At 45.1% G+C, this 21,601-nt stretch overlaps 1 protein-coding gene across 2 annotated transcripts in view; it reads left to right on the top strand.

The window, feature by feature from the left end:
• Nucleotides 1–8,147: 8,147 nt before the first annotated feature.
• PIGK (phosphatidylinositol glycan anchor biosynthesis class K) overlaps nt 8,148–21,601 on the top strand; it is a 115,619-nt gene continuing 102,165 nt past the window's right edge. For both annotated transcript variants that reach the window (XR_014454546.1, XM_083157788.1), the window contains exons 1-4: nt 8,148–8,299; nt 8,846–8,899; nt 14,898–14,989; nt 21,376–21,511. Coding sequence is in view for 1 of the 2 variants with exons in the window: in XM_083157788.1 (XP_083013914.1) it covers nt 8,219–8,299; nt 8,846–8,899; nt 14,898–14,989; nt 21,376–21,511 (363 nt within the window). In the remaining variant the exon portion in view is untranslated. The remainder of the gene's footprint in view (nt 8,300–8,845; nt 8,900–14,897; nt 14,990–21,375; nt 21,512–21,601) is intronic.

Raw genomic sequence — 21,601 nt, 5'->3', positions numbered from 1 at the left:
CCATTATACATATGCCGCACACCCTGATGCCCATTATACATATGCCCACACCGTGATGTCCATTATACATATGCCCCACACCGTGATGTCCATTATACATATGCCTCACAGTATGAACCTCTCTCTCACACTTTAGTTACCTTAAAATCAAGCTGGCTGGCACTTCATCTACTTCTTCCTTTCATTAGATGTGTTCTCCCGTGTAGCTCCGCCCCCTTCCACTCGTGTAGCCCCGCCCCTCAACTCCGTGTTGCTCCGCCCCCTTTCCAGTCCCTGCTGTCATGACTGATGACACATGAAAGTGGGTTGGAAGCCAGGGAGAGAGCTCTGTGCTGCCGGCGCTGCTGCCTCTAATGTAGTGTGACAGTGTACTGGCAGCCGGCAGCTACAGAGTCTGAGGACAGAAGCGGCCGGGGATGTACAGCAGGGAGAGAGCCTCCCTGCGCAACCATCCTCACAGTGAGTGCTTGCCACACACAGAACCGCGGGAGCAGCTGCGTGCGGTCGCACATGCGCACCAGCACTCCCGCGGCCATTTTTATTTCTGTAATAGCCGAGGCTGCCCGCAGCCATATTTGTTTGGGGCACAGTGCTGCGGCCACGGCCGCCCGTTAACCGCAGAGATGGCGGTCTGCGGCCCCGCCAATGGGGTGAGCGGCCTTTTAGTGACTATTAGGGGCCGGCCCACCGGGAAATGGCCCGGTTTCCCGGTGGTCCAATCCGCCCCTGGCGACTGTAGTGCAGCTCACAAGTAGTGATTCTGGACCCGCTTCCAAGTTGGCGATGGAGAGATTCCGAGCAGCGTTCCTGATGTGCGACCGATGCTGACGCAAGAGGCGGATCAGAAAAGCCAACAGGGGGCCTGCGCATTTCTTCTCCCACGGAAGACACAGCATCATCTGACCCACCTAAAATAACGGCCTCATTTATTCCATGCTTATTAGCTATCCCCGTCCTGATGTACTGTAGGGGGTAAAGTTCTTACCAGATAAATGACTACCCGGCTACCTGCAAAGTGGGAGGGGGGAGCAGGTCCCGGGCCCCGCCAGCATTACTCATGATAATGACTCACAAGGGTTAAATTTACTAAGATCTATTGAAGATGGGATGTTGCCCATAGCAACCAATCAGATTCTACTTTTTATTTATTTATCACCTTCTAGATCAGGGGTTCTCAAACTCGGTCCTCGGGACCCCACACAGTTAGCGTTTTTCAGGTCACTCGGCAGGTGCACAGGTGCATTCATTTCTTATTGACACATTTTAAAAGATCACAGGTGGAGCTAATTACTTCACTTGGTTCACTGCAAAACATGCGCTGTGTGTTTGAGAACCTGTGATCTAGACCAGTGGCGTAACTGGCGAATATGCGCCCCCGCCCCCCCGCCGATTTCGGCATTGCTGCCCCCCCTCCCACTCTACCCCTCCCCCCAACTTACCCCTCCACCCCCCTTACCCCTCTGCATGCCGCTGCCGCATTGAGGGACCCGCAGTGCAGATCTCCTCCTTGTTCCGTCTCCTGCAGTGCTAATGAAAAAGGACCATAGCAAAATGGCTGCCCCCTAACAGCAGACAGTTTTTAAGGATGCTAGAGGTCTGCTTTATGGAGGCAGCCATTTTGGGAGGGGCGGTTTTCAAGAGAACTGCAGGAAGAGTCAGACACATACTGCTGTACCTGCTCTGCTATGAAGAGTCAGTCACATACGGCTGTACCTGCTCTGCTATGAATAGTCAGACACATACTGCTGTATCTTCGCTGCTATGAAGAGTCAGACACATACTGCTGTACCTACACTGCTATGAAGAGTCAGACACATACTGCTGTACCTGCTCTGCTATGAATAGTCAGACACATACTGCTGTACCTACACCGCTATGAAGAGTCAGACACATACTGCTTTACCTGCTCTGCTAGGAAGAGTCAGACACATACTGCTGTACCTACACCGCTATGAAGAGTCAGACACATACTGCTGTACCTGCTCTGCTATGAATAGTCAGACACATACTGCTGTACCTACACTGCTATGAAGAGTCAGACACATACTGCTGTACCTACACTGCTATGAATAGTCAGACACATACTGCTGTACCTGCTCTGCTATGAATAGTCAGACACATACTGCTGTACCTACACTGCTATGAAGAGTCAGACACATACTGCTGTACCTACACTGCTATGAAGAGTCAGACACATACTGCTGTACCTACACTGCTATGAATAGTCAGACACATACTGCTGTACCTACACTGCTATGAAGAGTCAGACACATACTGCTGTACCTACACTGCTATGAAGAGTCAGACACATACTGCTGTACCTACATTGCTATGAAGAGTCAGACACATACTGCTGTACCTACACTGCTATGAATAGTCAGACACATACTGCTGTACCTACATTGCTATGAAGAGTCAGACACATACTGCTGTACCTGCACCTCTATGAAGAGTCAGACACATACTGCTGTTCATACACCGCTATGAAGAGTCAGACACATACTGCTGTACCTACACCACTAAGAAGAGTCACACACATACTGCTGTTCATACACCGCTATGAAGAGTCAGACACATACTGCTGTACCTACACCACTAAGAAGAGTCAGACACATACTGCTGTTCATACACCGCTATGAAGAGTCAGACACATACTGCTGTACCTACACCACTAAGAAGAGTCACACACATACTGCTGTTCATACACCGCTATGAAGAGTCAGACACATACTGCTGTACCTACACCACTAAGAAGAGTCAGACACATACTGCTGTTCATACACCGCTATGAAGAGTCAGACACATACTGCTGTACCTACACCGCTAAGAAGAGTCAGACACATACTGCTGTACCTACACCGCTATGAAGAGTCAGAAACATACTGCTCTACCTACACCGCTATGAAGAGTCAGACACATACTGCTGTACCTACACCGCTATGAAGAGTCAGACACATACTGCTGTACCTACACCACTAAGAAGAGTCAGACACATACTGCTGTACCTACATTGCTATGAAGAGTCAGACACATACTGCTGTACCTACACCACTAAGAAGAGTCAGACACATACTGCTGTACCTACATTGCTATGAAGAGTCAGACACATACTGCTGTACCTACACCACTAAGAAGAGTCAGACACATACTGCTGTACCTACGCTGCTATGAAGAGTCAGACACATACTGCTGTACCTGCTCTGCTATGAAGAGTCAGTCACATACTGCTGTACCTTCGCTGCTATGAAGAGTCAGACACATACTGCTGTACCTACACTGCTATGAAGAGTCAGACACATACTGCTGTACCTGCTCTGCTATGAATAGTCAGACACATACTGCTGTACCTACACTGCTATGAAGAGTCAGACACATACTGCTGTACCTGCTCTGCTATGAAGAGTCAGACACATACTGCTGTACCTACACCACTAAGAAGAGTCAGACACATACTGCTGTACCTACACTGCTATGAAGAGTCAGACACATACTGCTGTACCTACATTGCTATGAAGAGTCAGACACATACTGCTGTACCTGCACCTCTATGAAGAGTCAGACACATACTGCTGTTCATACACCGCTATGAAGAGTCAGACACATACTGCTGTACCTACACCACTAAGAAGAGTCACACACATACTGCTGTTCATACACCGCTATGAAGAGTCAGACACATACTGCTGTACCTACACCACTAAGAAGAGTCAGACACATACTGCTGTTCATACACCGCTATGAAGAGTCAGACACATACTGCTGTACCTACACCACTAAGAAGAGTCACACACATACTGCTGTTCATACACCGCTATGAAGAGTCAGACACATACTGCTGTACCTACACCACTAAGAAGAGTCAGACACATACTGCTGTTCATACACCGCTATGAAGAGTCAGACACATACTGCTGTACCTACACCGCTAAGAAGAGTCAGACACATACTGCTGTACCTACACCGCTATGAAGAGTCAGAAACATACTGCTCTACCTACACCGCTATGAAGAGTCAGACACATACTGCTGTACCTACACCGCTATGAAGAGTCAGACACATACTGCTGTACCTACACCACTAAGAAGAGTCAGACACATACTGCTGTACCTACATTGCTATGAAGAGTCAGACACATACTGCTGTACCTACACCACTAAGAAGAGTCAGATACATACTGCTGTACCTACATTGCTATGAAGAGTCAGACACATACTGCTGTACCTACACCACTAAGAAGAGTCAGACACATACTGCTGTACCTACGCTGCTATGAAGAGTCAGACACATACTGCTGTACCTACACCACTAAGAAGAGTCAGACACATACTGCTGTACCTACATTGCTATGAAGAGTCAGACACATACTGCTGTACCTACACCACTAAGAAGAGTCAGACACATACTGCTGTACCTGCTCTGCTATGAAGAGTCAGTCACATACTGCTGTACCTTCGCTGCTATGAAGAGTCAGACACATACTGCTGTACCTACACTGCTATGAAGAGTCAGACACATACTGCTGTACCTGCTCTGCTATGAATAGTCAGACACATACTGCTGTACCTACACTGCTATGAAGAGTCAGACACATACTGCTGTACCTGCTCTGCTATGAAGAGTCAGACACATACTGCTGTACCTACACCACTAAGAAGAGTCAGACACATACTGCTGTACCTACACTGCTATGAAGAGTCAGACACATACTGCTGTACCTTCACTGCTATGAAGAGTCAGACACATACTGCTGTACCTACACTGCTATGAAGAGTCAGACACATACTGCTGTACCTACACTGCTATGAAGAGTCAGTCACATACTGCTGTACCTTCGCTGCTATGAAGAGTCAGACACATACTGCTGTACCTACACTGCTATGAAGAGTCAGACACATACTGCTGTACCTGCTCTGCTATGAATAGTCAGACACATACTGCTGTACCTACACTGCTATGAAGAGTCAGACACATACTGCTGTACCTACACTGCTATGAAGAGTCAGACACATACTGCTGTACCTGCACCTCTATGAAGAGTCAGACACATACTGCTGTTCATACACCGCTATGAAGAGTCAGACACATACTGCTGTACCTACACCACTAAGAAGAGTCACACACATACTGCTGTTCATACACCGCTATGAAGAGTCAGACACATACTGCTGTACCTACACCACTAAGAAGAGTCAGACACATACTGCTGTTCATACACCGCTATGAAGAGTCAGACACATACTGCTGTACCTACACCACTAAGAAGAGTCACACACATACTGCTGTTCATACACCGCTATGAAGAGTCAGACACATACTGCTGTACCTACACCACTAAGAAGAGTCAGACACATACTGCTGTTCATACACCGCTATGAAGAGTCAGACACATACTGCTGTACCTACACCGCTAAGAAGAGTCAGACACATACTGCTGTACCTACACCGCTATGAAGAGTCAGAAACATACTGCTCTACCTACACCGCTATGAAGAGTCAGACACATACTGCTGTACCTACACCGCTATGAAGAGTCAGACACATACTGCTGTACCTACACCACTAAGAAGAGTCAGACACATACTGCTGTACCTACATTGCTATGAAGAGTCAGACACATACTGCTGTACCTACACCACTAAGAAGAGTCAGACACATACTGCTGTACCTTCGCTGCTATGAAGAGTCAGACACATACTGCTGTACCTACACTGCTATGAAGAGTCAGACACATACTGCTGTACCTGCTCTGCTATGAATAGTCAGACACATACTGCTGTACCTACACTGCTATGAAGAGTCAGACACATACTGCTGTACCTACACTGCTATGAAGAGTCAGACACATACTGCTGTGACTAAGCCATGTCATGTGTCCCGCCACTTATTTTTCACTAGATATCCTGTATTATAATCACCATTGTTTATTGTATAGCGGCAGTAATAGAGAACATACAGATATAGGGCCTCATTCAGTCCTGCTCACTAGGCTGCATATGTATGCACGCACCCCACCACCCAAATCTCCTTACTATGCTGTGAGCAGATGTGTACACTTACCTGCCTACATGCAGATAGCCCTCCCAGCATTACAGTCCTCTACATCATCCATCCCCCTAGAAATCCTGCTTTGGATTGGATCCTGAAGGATACGGGGTCCAGTGTATCAATATGTAGCGGGCTGTTGGCCAGATGTATCAAGCTTCAAAAAGTGATAAAGTGGAGAGTGATAAACAGCCAGCCAATCAGCTTGTACCTGTTTTTTTTGCAAACTAATCCTGTAGCATGGCAGTAAGGAGCTGATTGATGGATTGGTTATCACTCTCCATTTTATCACTTTCTGGAGCTTGATACATCTGGCCCTGTGTGTGTGAGATCACACACACACACACACACACACACACACACACACAATGGTATCAAAGCTGCAACATACAATCAGTACATGTGCGGTGCAGACCCTCATGTCATTGCGCAAAGTCCTGGAAGGTTCATTGCAAGGCCTGACACACTTGGTAATCACAGTCACACTGTACATTCATTCAGCACCATGGACAGCAGCGTAATGGAGTCTTCTAGTGGTGCAGGTCTGAACTGCATGAGTCTGACAAGTTCCTAAACAAACATGGATAAATAATATATATAATATATGGTACTTGTGTATTATCACGGCGCCCGCAAAATCGGCCGCAAATTGCATGCAAAAATCGGATGCGATTTAGCCGCCGATTTGCGGCCGATTTTTGGCAGATTTTCCGCGATTTCCTGCCGATTTGCATGCTATTCCATCCTTGCACACCCCCACTATCCAAGTTAGCCCAGAGCGTGGCGTGCGGATGCGGTACGTGTCATACCCCCACAATCCATGTCGGCGTGGAGTTGAATTTATAAAGCGTGGCGAGCGCAGCGAGCCACCGAGCCCGAAGTGTGGCGAGCGCAGGGAGCCCCGCGTGGGGATGTGGAAAACGACCCCGAAGCGTGGCGAGCGGACACGGATTACTTGATGTATTACTTGGTTTTTAGAATATTTGATCAAATCTGATGCTGCTCATTTGCACATCCCATTAGGATCCATAGAAGATCCCCTATTTGTCGCTTCAATTGGACACTGGTATACGTAATTTGCGCATCCAGTGTTTAACCTACAGATTGAAATTGTTACCCCTGAGGAAGTCACTTGTTGACGAAACGCGTTGGTGTTTTCTGTCTTTTTAAACCAACAAGGGTGTTACTTCTGTCTCGACAAATTACAAGAAAGAATCTTTTAACCATTGTTTTATATGACTATGTATTAAATTGCCAAATTGTATTATGTGTCTGTAATTATTACAGCAATTGCTGTGGTGCTGATTTTCATATAGTGGCGCACTCTGTTTCTGCTCTATTCATACATATATATATATATATATATATGTCTAGTGTCCGTGAGTCTCTGAAACACTGCCATCTGCTGGCAGAGAGTGAAATTGCATCTCTTTCTTATACATGCACAAACACAGAAGGCAGCAGGCTAGCGGTCGAAGCTTTTGCTTTTTACTGGCTTACTAGTATATGTGTGTGTAATACATATATATATATATATATATATATGTGTGTGTGTATATATATATATGTATATATATATATATGTATTTATATATATATATATATGTATATATTTATATATATATATATATATATATATATATATATATATATATATAAACTCCAAACGGAAAGAGCACTCAGGAGACTTTTTCATCGATACACCATAACTGTATTCACGGTATAAACAGCCGTTTTCGGGACCGCAGCCCCTTCGTCAGATACCTACCTGACGAAGGGGCTGCGGTCCCGAAAACGGCTGTTTATACCGTGAATACAGTTATGGTGTATCGATGAAAAAGTCTCCTGAGTGCTCTTTCCGTTTGGAGTTTGTATGTGCTGTTATATATATATATATATATATATATAAACAAACAAACATATACTCAAAGTATATGAACAAACATAGAAATACGTTTGTAAACATCCAGATAAACAGATTACAATATAACAGTAGGATATGGCAGAGTTGTGTTATTCTTACTGTGTTACACTACTATTTCTCAACAACTGCTGCTGCTGGACTGGATTTATCCCGGCATACACCGCGTCCAGGAGTGACAAGCGCGCTGGGCGGGGCTCCCTGGTGACACGTGACGCGGAAGCTTGCCATCGGCCGCTGCTGCCCTCAGTGAAGATGGCGGCGCTCAGTAGCTGTAGCCGGTTGTTGCTGTGCTCTCTGCTGTGTGTGCTGGGAGTCAGCGCTCAATATGCGGAGGTAACATAATATATAATTATTATTACTGCTACTAGTGTGTGCGTGCGGTGTGCCGCTGCTTCCCTGCGTATGTGTGACAGTCTCTGTACTGTAGGTGCCCATGTCATGTATGTAGTGCTCCCTCTGAGATGGGCTGTGGGTGCAGAGGAGCTGCACAGAGAATAGTCTGTATCATGGTCAGCTTATCATACATAGTGTGTGTATATTTATATATATATATATATACACACACACACACACACACACACACACACACACACACACACACACACATCATACACTATGGGGCAGCTCCTGATGCATGATTTCCTGCCATATATGGTACATGGATGTGGCTCGCGCCTCCTTCTGTTGGAATCTCTTGCATTGAATCTGGCCCTGTGTGTTGCTATGTAATAATGAGGCGTGTCCTATATAGTATTGTATAATATTGTGATATTACACCTTGCATGGGGTGATCATCGCTGGTAACATGTGAGACCTCATTTGCTATGATGAAGAGTGTTCGCACATACACAGTGCTTACGGTATTGTTTTCGTTTACAGAATAAAGCAGAACATCTCTTCAGGAGCGGGCACACAAATAACTGGGCCGTGTTAGTAAGTATTCGTCTTCTCTTTCTTATAAAATGCTTCACAAAATATTGTAAATAAAACACCAGAGGCCTAATTCAGCATGGATCACTAATCGGTAGATTAGACTGCAAGCGTATTGTATGCGTAGCGCACGCAGAAATAGCGCCAGAAAATGAGTATGAATCGTAAATGCAACCCCCTCGCAGTTAGGGTGACAGGAAGCCGTGTTTAGGGGCGCTTTCTGTGTGTGCCCAGACTTTTTCGAGGTGCGTCTTTGATGTCAGTGCCAGTCTTGATCAGCCTGTCTCAGTTGCAGATTAGTGAAAGCATCAGAGTTACTCACATTGGCACAGACCGCAAACTCCATTTGCTGGTTCAGTAATTGTGAGTCAATATCAGTTATTGATTCATTCACAAATTTACAGGGGGCAGGGACCTTTTCTGTTATCCTGGGGTGCTGCTAGGCTCTTGCAGAGGTGCCTTGGGTTAGTGGTCCAAATCAAATCCTATATGATCAAAGTGATCAGCAAATCCTGAGCTAGTGGCTGACAATCATGAAAGGTGTGGCCAACCAGTGATCAGCAAATCCTGAGCTAGTGGCTGACAATCATGAAAGGTGTGGCCAACCAGAAGCACAACTGTGCACCTCTGCATCAGAGAACTGAAGGATGACCGCTAGGCACTATTTTCTTAATTTTATGTATTTTTTTTCTCCAAATTCAGCAATAAAAAGCTATTATCGTAAGGGTGCTGTGAAATAAATGTTGGATACTGTGGGGCGTTGTCATTCAAGAATGTTTGGGAGCTACTCGTGTACTATTGAGGGCTGGCAGGTACAGAGTACAAATACCGCATCAGCAGATGCTGTAATATAATGTTTTAGGCGCAGGAGCGTGTAATGTGACAAAAATATGTATCAGCAGCCACTACGAGGAGGTGTGCCAGCCTCCAAACCAAAAATCAAAAGCAGTGTTCAAGTGGTGACTGAACCAGAAAGTGGTCAATATTAGCAGTAAAGATAAATTCTTTATATAACCATTCAATAATAAATACACAGATATATTACATGTAAATAACCTCCCGGTAGTATAATAGCTCAATCAGACATAGAAACATAGAATTTGACGGCAGATAAGAGCCACTTGGCCCATCTAGTCTGCCCTTTTTAAACATGTTACCTCAAACCATATTTGATTCTTATTTCTATGTAAGGATATCAATATGCCTATACCAAGCATGTTTACAGATTGTACTACTGCAGTGATTTTCAACCTTTTTACCTTGCGGCACACTAAATAAGATTTTTAAATTGCCAAGGCACACCATGAGATCCCCACAGGGCAAAACACATTGGATCCCACAGATAATAAAAACAAACCTATTGGCCCCGATATATAAAGCAATCATACTGGTCCCCACAGGTAACAAAAATAAAATTTGCCCTTTACATGAAAAGAAGAGACCAGTAAATAACAGTTGAAGTGGTGGTGGCTGCAAACTGGTTTGGACATCGCTAGATCTGGGGGCACACTTGTGAACAGCTCAAGGCACACTAGTGTGCCACGGCACAGTGGTTGAAAAACACTGTACTACTGTAATTGCCTCTACCACCTCTGATGGGAGGCTATTCCACTTATCTACTACTCTTTCTGTGAAGTAATTCTCCCTCAAATGTCCCCTGAATCTTCCTCCCTCTAGTGTCAGTGCATGTCCTCGTGTTCTGCTGCTCCTCTTCCTGTGAAGAATGTCTCCCACCTGTACCTTCCTCCCCCTAGTGTCAGTGCGTGTCCTCGTGTTCTGCTGCTCCTCTTCCTGTGAAGAATGTCTCCCACCTGTACCTTCCTCCCTCTAGTATCAGTGCATGTCCTCGTGTTCTGCTGCTCCTCTTCCTGTGAAGAATGTCTCCCACCTGTACCTTCCTCCCTCTAGTGTCAGTGCATGTCCTCGTGTTCTGCTGCTCCTCTTCCTGTGAAGAATGTCTCCCACCTGTACCTTCCTCCCTCTAGTGTCAGTGCATGTCCTCGTGTTCTGCTGCTCCTCTTCCTGTGAAGAATGTCTCCCACCTGTACCTTGTTAAAACCCTTGATATATTTGTGAGTTTCTATCATGTCCCCCCCCCTTTCCCTTCTCTACTCTAAACTATACATATTAAGATATTTTAGTCTTTCCTGGTACGTTGCATATACAGACATATAGTACTTTAATCATTATAAAAATCTCTGACACCGCTGGGGGCTTACGTGCACTGTACTGAATATAGGGAGCACTGTGTCCATATGATCCCGTTCACCATATACTTTCTGTACTTCAGAGTCCTTTATCTAGACCAGGGGTAAAAGAAAACCGGCTAATAGATTATATCACAACCAGATTTTTGTAAATCGGGCATGGCCAAACTATGGCTCTCCAGCTGTTAAGAAACTACTCATCCCAGCGTCCCTTGCCATAGTTTTAGCATTCCCTAATAGAAAAGCTGGCAAGGCATGATGGGACTTGTAGTTTCACAATAGCTAGAAGGTCATCGTTTGGACATGCCTGGTCTAAATGGTTGTACTCACTTGTATTGAACTCAATCAGTGTCCAGATTACAAGCAGTACAAAGGTCCGCGGCTCAAGGGGCTTTGTGGATAAGAAAATACACAGCCTGCACGTGCGTGTCCCTCTTATGTGCAAGTAAGGCAAGGATGCTGCGGTACCTTGGAGCCGAATAAATACGGGCTGGCGACCCGTAATAAATACATGTCCTGTAGAATAATTCAGAGCCGGGACGCTGTGCCTAGTCTGGAGCCCAGAACGAGCAGCAGGTTCCCTGTTGGCTGGATGCTGTCAACGTCCCTCCAATTAATCGCTCAGCTACTTGCCTAGATCCACTCTTATGGCGAGATGTGGACTCCAGGCATTGGGAACATCGATTTACACGGTCCTTAGAAATTTAACGCGTTTCACCGCATTCAGGGCGGGTTTTGATTTTATCCTGACACTCGCTCATATAGGAAAAAACAAAATGAATAATGATAGATAGTAGCTGATAGCTACGTTATCTCTCTCCAAACTTTGCTAAATCTCCCTGTAAATGATAAGTGTGCCTATGTATTATTTTGTAATGGTAAACTGTAATGAGTGGAGCCTGCGCTAAACTGCACCGGTGCAGACAGGGCTGAATTAAAGAAACATGTGAGGTAATACCATATAATTACTATTTATTAAAAATCAGTTTATATCATAATAGCAGGTGGCCGTCTGAGGGTCAATATAGATAGATAGATAGGACAGGCACCAGTAATAGCGTAGCAGTCCCACAAGTTTCAAATCCAGAAGGGAAGCTATATAATACATAGGTGCCTCAGAGGGTTATGCGTGCGGTATATAAATATGACAGGCTTGCCTGTAGAGGTGAGTTTTCAGGGAACGCTTGAAAGTTTGGAGGCTAGCGGAGAGTCTTATTGTGCGTGGAAGGGCATTCCATAGGGTGGGAGCAGCCTGATGAAAGTCCTGTAATAGTGAATGGGAGCTAGTGATCCGTGCAGAAGAGAGACGCAGAGGTTGAGATGGGAGAGATTTTGTATATAAAGTGCAACTGTGCACAGTCCTCTAGATGTCAAATGCAAAAGCTGTTGCTTGTAAAGAAATCCACTGTAGCAGTAAAATTAATTTCTTATTTACCCAGCGAGGTGCTACCAACAATGGTGCCACACCTGGAATTAGTGCAGTGTACTACCTGTCTTTGAACTCCGGCTATCCCGCTGTGATGCATAGTATTAGTGCTAAACCGGTGGTAAGGAGGGTACTGGGGCGTTTCCGTCCGGCTGGTGGTGTTCGGCCATGTTTTGTATCAACAGGCGTGGCAGTGAATCCGGCACCTTGAAAATCCGGTAATCAACTGGAGCTTGTTCAAAGAGGGTGTTCTGCCTACATACGAGAGGCAGAAATGGGGGATATGAATTGATCTTGCACCAGACCCAATATATAAAATTTGGCACAACGGGGAAGTGACCGCATGTAACACAGAGTGTGAACTTACCAGCTGGGGACATATGAGAGTCAGTGACTCCTCCAGTTCCCTCTACTGCATCATGGAGACAATCAGGCAGATGTTCCAGTCAGGTCTCCATCACATCAGTCCCCAGCCACTTAGCACCTGCGTGTTCCAGCTTGTCTGGTGCATACACATTATACGATATGCTCAACGAGCGATATCGTTGGCGATGTTGGCGGAACTCCCGGGCAAACATATACTTCATACACACTGAACAGTATCAGTAACGATATCGTTCAATGACGTCACCTACCTCCCGCTTAGATCATCACGATACAGTCAGAATTTGACTGCGTGTTCAGACGCCGGTGGGCATCATTAGCGAGATACTGAGCGTACACACTAGATGATATACATGATGTATCAATAGTGATATCTTTAACGATGTATTATATAGTGAGGTACCGTTTAGCATCTGTCCGCTCTATCATATTGTCTGTGCGGTATAGCATTTACCACTGCTTCTTACTGCTGATATGTTATAACACGTGTCTACTTTTAATGTATTGTTTGAACTAATTATTGTAATCAACGAAAGTGTGGTCTTCTGAAGGGTGAATGGCCCCCTATCCCTTAAGGGGTATTATGTACATCTTTTATTATACATAGTTATGAAGGTATTTTTTCTGGTTTTGTGCAAATAGTATTTATTTTAAACAATTCTGAAGAGTTGTAGCTACAGATTTAATGACTTCTTCCTAATACAGGCACTTGACCGTTCTGTGACCCCCTTTATGGTCCAGCCACTCCTGACGGTATTTTTCGTAGTACTACAGGGGCTCTGTGGAAATTGCATTCTTTGTGCACAGAAAGCCGCTGTCCAGACAGAAATAAATCCCTGATCAAATTTGTGAATGGATCACAGATCGGCGTGCTTTCGCACATCCAAATGCAAATCCCAGAGTCTTTGCCGTCTGAGCAAATATAAGTAATACCTCTTTCAGACAGCCGCGGCCAAATAACCTGGCAATTACCTGACATTTGAAGCACCGGGTTATTTGGCCGCTCACTGCCAGAACCCCCTTTACACAGAAGAGCAAATTTCCATGTCTACAATTTAGACCAAGTAATTTGCTCAATTACACTGGGTTTACGCCTGTGTGAAAGGGTCAACTTGGCTCCTAAACTCCTGGTTTCCAACCCTGGTCATTTGCAGGGTGAGAGACCTGGAGTTTAAGATCCGGATTGACCCTTTCACACAGAAAAAGGATCCGTGTATTCCATGAAATTCCCCGGTGGAACTGCTTCACACGGGAATATCAATTTCTGTGTGAAAGGGGTATAGGTGTGAGGCTTTCACTAATCTGCAGCTGGGACAGGCTGTACAGTAAGTGGTATTGTATGTTCAGTTGCTCATTTCGCTTGCGCATGCATATTCGTTCGATAATCGCTTGATTTGCTAGCTTAATTCTTTAAATAATGATCCATGCTGAATAACCCCCCCTATGTGTGGCCCCATGCACATTTAGGAAAATGCAATTTGCATTTTGGCAAAACCATGCGGGATCGGTTGTAATGTGCAGAGAGGGTTTGAAGCGGTAGGAGTGCATCCAAACTCCTATCTAATTTGTGTGTTGTTGTTGTTTTTTTTTTTTTTTAAAGCTAGTTATTTAATTTCCTTAAAAACAGCTCATATTGAATTTTGAATTTACATTTTTTATGTTGGCCATACATGTTTCCGTGGGAACCTGAATCATTTGCGTCTTTCGACATGACCGGCATGGGGTGATTGTGTGGAGGTCATAGGACTGGGCAAAGGCTGATTGTCTTTCCATTGCACTTTATTCATTTTGTTACCAATAAATTCAAAATTTGAGCGCTAGTATAGACCAGGGACTTTCTTAGTAGTAAAGGGTTTTCTATAAAGATGTTTTGTATTTTCATTGGATGATATAGTGTCTGTCCAGTAACACATTCCGATTATTATGCACCGCTTCTGTGTGAATCTTATATACATAGCAAATGTTTTTTTTTTTTTTTTTTTAGGTTTGTACGTCTCGATTTTGGTTCAATTATCGTCATGTGGCAAATACATTATCTGTGTACAGGAGCGTTAAGCGGCTCGGAATTCCTGACAGGTGAGTCGTTAGCGTCTCTTATTTATGTTATTGACCTGCAAAGCTTCTAGAAATGTTGTTTTTCCCTTGTTCCTTAGCAACATTATAAACTGGGGCTCGGTTAATCCACAATACAAGGTTTTTCCTGTTAAGTGGATTAATATAATTTGGAGTGCATTGCCTAAGATATAAGTATATAATAAATTACTTGTAGAGCACACGATTTGCCACCCTGCCTGTGCTGCTCTCCTGGTTAGCATTACGGAGACTGCCGGAGCCGGTGCATTGTGGTCACAAATTATATTATATCGTCAGTTACCTCTTTAATGTCGTAATTTTCACCATGAGCAGTAACCAAGAATGGTTCCAAAGAGCTTCCATGCACTTACTCTTACTAGGGTTAATGTTATTTTGTCAGCCATTTGACGTACCAGTATATGTTTTGTTTGGAGCATGGGTGGCCAGAGTACCCAACTGAAACTGGAGTATCCACAAACTCCACACAGATGCGGTCATGGTGGGAATAGAACCCATGACCTCAGCGCTGTGGGGAAGTAATGCTAATCATTACACCGTACTGCCCCGTATATATAACACATATATAGAACCCATGACCTCAGCGTTGTGAGGCAGTAATGTAACCATTACACCGTCCGTACTGCCCCGTATATAGAACACATGGTGGGGGTAGAACCCATGACCTCAGTGCTGTGAGGCAGTAATGCTATAACCATTACACCATCCGTACTGCCCTGTATATATAACACATGGTGGGAATAGAACCCATGACCTCAGTGCTGTGAGGCAGTAATGCTAACCATTACACCATCCGTACTGCCCCGTATATATAACACATGGTGGGAATAGAACCCATGACCTCAGTGCTGTGAGGCAGTAATGCTAACCATTACACCATCCGTACTGCCCCGTATGTATAACACATGGTGGGGATAGAACCCATGACCTCAGCGCTGTGAGGCAGTAATGCTAACCATTACACCATCCGTACTGCCCCGTATATATAACACATGGTGGGAATAGAACCCATGACCTCAGTGCTGTGAGGCAGTAATGCTAACCATTACACCGTCCGTACTGCCCCGTATATATAACACATGGTGGGGATAGAACCCATGACCTCAGTGCTGTGAGGCAGTAATGCTAACCACTACACCATCCGTACTGCCCCGTATATATAACACATGGTGGGGATAGAGCCCATGACCTCAGTGCTGTGAGGCAGTAATGCTAACCATTACACCATCCGTACTGCCCCGCATATATAACACATGGTGGGAATAGAACCCATGACCTCAGTGCTGTGAGGCAGTAATGCTAACCATTACACCATCCGTACTGCCCCGTATATATAACACATGGTGGGGATAGAACCCATGACCTCAGTGCTGTGAGGCAGTAATGCTAACCACTACACCGTCCGTACTGCCCCGTATATATAACACATGGTGGGAATAGAACCCATGACCTCAGTGCTGTGAGGCAGTAATGCTAACCATTACACCATCCGTACTGCTCTGTATATATAACACATGGTGGGGATAGAACCCATGACCTCAGCGCTGTGAGGCTGTAATGCTAACCATTACACCATCCGTACTGCCCCGTATATATAACACATGGTGGGGATAGAACCCATGACCTCAGTGCTGTGAGGCAGTAATAGTAGTAGAACCCCGTACTGCCCCGTATATATAACACATGGTGGGAATAGAACCCATGACCTCAGTGCTGTGAGGCAGTAATGCTAACCATCACACCATCCGTACTGCCCCATATATATAACACATGGTGGGGATAGAGCCCATGACCTCAGCGTTGTGAGGCAGTAATGCTAACCATTACACCATCCGTGCTGCCCCATATATATATATAACACATGGTGGGGATAGAACCCATGACCTCAGTGCTGTGAGGCAGTAATGCTAACCATTACACCATCCGTACTGCCCCGCATATATAACACATGGTGGGAATAGAACCCATGACCTCAGCGCTGTGAGGCAGTAATGCTAACCATTACACCGTCCGTACTGCCCTGTATATATAACACATGGTGGGAATAGAACCCATGACCTCAGTGCTGTGAGGCAGTAATACTAACCATTACACCATCCGTGCTGCCCCGTATATATAACACATGGTGGGAATAGAACCCATGACCTCAGTGCTGTGAGGCAGTAATGCTAACCATTACACCGTCCGTACTGCCCCGTATATATAACACATGGTGGGGATAGAACCCATGACCTCAGCGCTGTGATGCAGTAATGCTATAACCATTACACCGTCCGTGCTGCCCCGTATATATAACACATGGTGGGAATAGAACCCATGACCTCAGTGCTGTGAGGCAGTAATGCTAACCACTACACCATCCGTACTGCCCCATATATATATAACACATGGTGGGGATAGAACCCATGACCTCAGTGCTGTGAGGCAGTAATGCTAACCATTACACCATCCGTGCTGCCCCGTATATATAACACATGGTGGGAATAGAACCCATGACCTCAGTGCTGTGAGGCAGTAATGCTAACCATTACACCACCCGTACTGCCCCGTATATATAACACATGGTGGGAATAGAACCCATGACCTCAGCGCTGTGAGGCAGTAATGCTAACCATTACACCGTCCGTACTGCCCCGTATATATAACACATGGTGGGGATAAAACCCATGACCTCAGCGCTGTGAGGCAGTAATGTAACCATTACACCGTCCGTACTGCCCCGTATATATAACACATGGTGGGGATAGAACCCATGACCTCAGCGCTGTGAGTCAGTAATGCTAACCATTACACCATCCGTACTGCCCCGTATATATAACACATGGTGGGGATAGAACCCATGACCTCAGCGCTGTGAGTCAGTAATGCTAACCATTACACCGTCCGTACTGCCCCGTATATATAGCACATGATGGGGATAGAACCCATGACCTCAGCGCTGTGAGGCAGTAATGTAACCATTACACCATCCACACTGCCCTATCATCAAGTGTGCTATCATGGCTGCCATTAATCAACAATTGAATAGGCCTGTTTTGGTGCGTCTCACCAGCCGTCCCTTGTATATCTGTACTGCTCTGTACTTATTTGATTACACTTAAATGGGCAAACACAATATTCAAATATATGTTCTTATTATTACAGGTACTGAGGCTTACTGCTTAACCTTTGCAATTGATTGATTGATTGAGGGGACCAGCTCTGTCTAGTGCTATTCTTGGTACCTGGTATTATTCGGGTACCTGGCAGTGCACATTTCCCATGAGCCTTTGCACCGGGGGGTATTGAGCTGCTCAGGAATGGGGCTGAAATGCTTTGTATAAATGTCGGTTGCCTAGGTAGATCTGACCAGTACACATAGGGGGTGATCCACTGTGATGCTATAGGTAATACTTAGCCAGTGACATAAAGGGGGTGATTCAGGTTGGTTTGCAAAAGCAAACTCCTTCTTTAATGGATAAAGCCATGCTGCACTGCAGGTGGGGCAGATGTAACCCGTGCAGAGAGAGTTACAGTCGGGTGAGTTATTTTATTTCTGTGCAGGGTAAATACTGGCTGCGTTATTCTTACACTGCAATTTAGATTTCAGTTTAAATACAGAGTAACACCGGTGAGCACCCATGTTTATGTCCCTGGACCCCCAACCTGAAGAATCATCACTGCCTGCAACGTGATGAATAACGCAAGAATACACACCACTAAATTCCATCTGCCCCCCTGCAAAAGCCAGAAATATCTCATTCGACGGAGCGAGCCAGTTCTTTGTCTGTCTGTAGCGTAGATTTTGGAACACACCGTACTGAACATTTCCTCTTTTGCTGCACACAAAACAGCGGATGAAAAAGGAAAAACGTTTCTGTACTTCTGGGATTTGTCTTGAAAGGTGAAGGATAATGGTGCAGTAGCCACAGGAGGATGCCTTTTACATGTGTATAATACAGAATTGTCATCTCAAAGTCCCGTCTTGTGTCTGCAAAGATTTAATGCTTTGTTATCCTCCCTCTGCATAGCAGCGTTGCCGGCCTAGTACAATGAGCAGATGTCTCGTCTTTGAAATCCTTAGCAAACCTTGAGCTAGCAAAAAGACGTGCGGATCTCACTGGGTTATTGACTTTGCTTGTCTCCGCCAATGATTAAGCATCACCGGCGGTATGTGGGCAGTTATGTAACCAAGAAGAGATGTCTGAGATTGCCGCCCCCCCCCCCCCTTTGCAAAAACAGCTCCTGGCAGGAACATATTGTGCAGGTTTGAAAACAAACGGTCAGTGAGACTGGTAATGAACATCATCCTCCTCCGACATCTGTACACACTGCCATATTTCATGGAGGATTCATTACACATCCTAATGGGTCATTTAGTAACATTTAATTGTAACATTTTAGCTAAATCACCACAGCCAGTCGTCCGTTTAGTACATTTGTAACCAAAATATAATGCTAGCAAACTTACTGACATGGTTACCATACATATACTGCTACTGTTTCTACAACAGATGACAGGAAGTGACCCTTTGTGTACCCTGTGGGTAGAATGTACTGCCTATCGCATTGCATTAGATGATTACCCCTAGCAAAGGAGTAGATTGTATGTGTAGGTTTGTTCCCTAAGTGCATTCTGCAGACTGTAAGTCCCTGCTGTAAGGGATGGGCAACCCTTTATGACAACTTGTCCATTTAAATGGACGTTATTGAAAAGTTAATTGTACAGACTGTATTTTGCTGAGCGATCCTGTCAGCATAATGGCACTGAGAATCCTGACACTGGTCCAAAGACCGGGGCTGGGATCCTGATGGTCCGTTTCCCATTCATTAGTATGGTGGGGAAGGCTAGGGTTAGCCAGCAGGGGAGGCGGAGGGCTGGTGGGATGTTATGTTATGCACTAAGAATTCAGGGGTAGACACTAAGGGGGTACAGATAGGGTTAGGATGTGGAGGGGGGGGGAGTTGGAATAGTTGGAGTTAGGCTGTGGATGGGGTGGGTTTGGGGTTAGGCTGCAAGTAGGGGGGGGGGGGGGGTTTAGCATACTTGCCTATAAGAGCACTCCAAGCACCGGGATCCTGATACCATTGCTGTGATGACAGCTGCCATTCAAATCCCAATGTCTATTTAATTTAGCAAAAATCACGAATCGGGATTCATCATGAACATTTTCTGGCAAATGTCCAAGGATCAAAATATGGAATTAGAAGGAATCACAGCGGTGTACGAGCTACAATGATGTATGGTTTGGACGTTTTTGTTTTTAGTACATGTTTATTTTGGGATACTTATGGCCTCATTTATCTACTTTACCAGTGGCATCGCTGCGATACAGGGGAAACACGCAATGGGTCATAAAGAGTTAAAGCCAAACTTTCAATAACCTCAATTTAGTACGTTGCCATCCCTCTGCCCAGTTTCCTCCTGGCGTGGCGGCATAGAATGCTGGTTTCCATGGCAAGAGCCATCAAAAATTCCTCGCTGACCACACCGTTTATTTGCACTGTAGGAACAGAATTCTCACCATACTACCGGATATACTGCTATCATTCTATAAAACTATCCATTTATCACTGTAAAAGGCCTATTCCTCCGATCGGGATATTAATGACGTTGACGTTTTCAGTGTTGGCTACGCCCTGGATGGTTGTTGTTGGCGGTGCAATGTGCTGCATTACAAACCATTAGTTAGCGTTAATTGCAATAAAAGTGGAGCGGACGAACTCCTGGCAGCGGCGCGACGCGGAACAGGATTCAGCTGCTGCAGCCTCCGGCTCAGGAAACTTGTATCTGGTCATTCCATATTTTGTGCACGCATCTGATAATTATAATAAAGCAATTAAAAGTAATTGCCACTCATTAAGCTGTCACATACTGTACAACAGAAATCATTAAACCTAAAAGAAAAAGCTAGCGCTAGGAGAGAGATTATAACGTTGAACCTTTTGTTGTTCACTCTTGTATGTAGGAGGTTATATACCATGGGACAAGCCCTCTCCTTGTTGCAAAACGGTTATTAAAATGCCACCCATCTGCAAAAATTGCAGCCTTGCTAAAATCATGCTGCATTGCAGGTGGGGCAGATGCAACATGTGAAGAGAGAGGTGTGTGTGTGTGGGGGGGGGGGGTTGTTTCTGTGCAGAGTAAATACTGTCTGTTATTTTTACACTGCAATTTAGATTCTAACTCTCTACACCTGTTACATCTGCCCCATCTGCATTGCAGCATGGTTTTACATGTCTTGCTGAGCAATGCACGTTCTGCTTAATGTCAGGTGTGTTGATTCGGTAGTTACTGGGAAGTGGGTGTATGATGATCAGTTACTTCATGCTCCAGTCAGAACACTGCGCAGCGTTTCCCTGCTGTAATGCGTTTCCTCTTCTTTCCGCAGCCACATCATCCTCATGCTCGCCGATGACATGGCGTGTAACCCCAGGAACCCCAAGCCGGCCACCGTGTTCAGCCACAAAAACATGGAGCTCAACGTCTATGGAGATAATGTTGAAGTTGACTACAGAGGCTACGAGGTACTGTGCTGGCGAAACACGTGTGTATCTTTTGTTGTTCATTAATTAATTCTTAAAGAAGAACGGTTTATAAACAACCAGTAAGGGGGT

This window comes from Crinia signifera, chromosome 8, assembly GCF_055691185.1.
Source record: "Crinia signifera chromosome 8, ASM5569118v1, whole genome shotgun sequence".
Taxonomy (NCBI): Eukaryota; Metazoa; Chordata; class Amphibia; order Anura; family Myobatrachidae; genus Crinia; species Crinia signifera.
The sequence above is the reverse complement of the archived record's forward strand: the minus strand, read 5'-3'. Positions and strand labels throughout refer to the sequence as shown.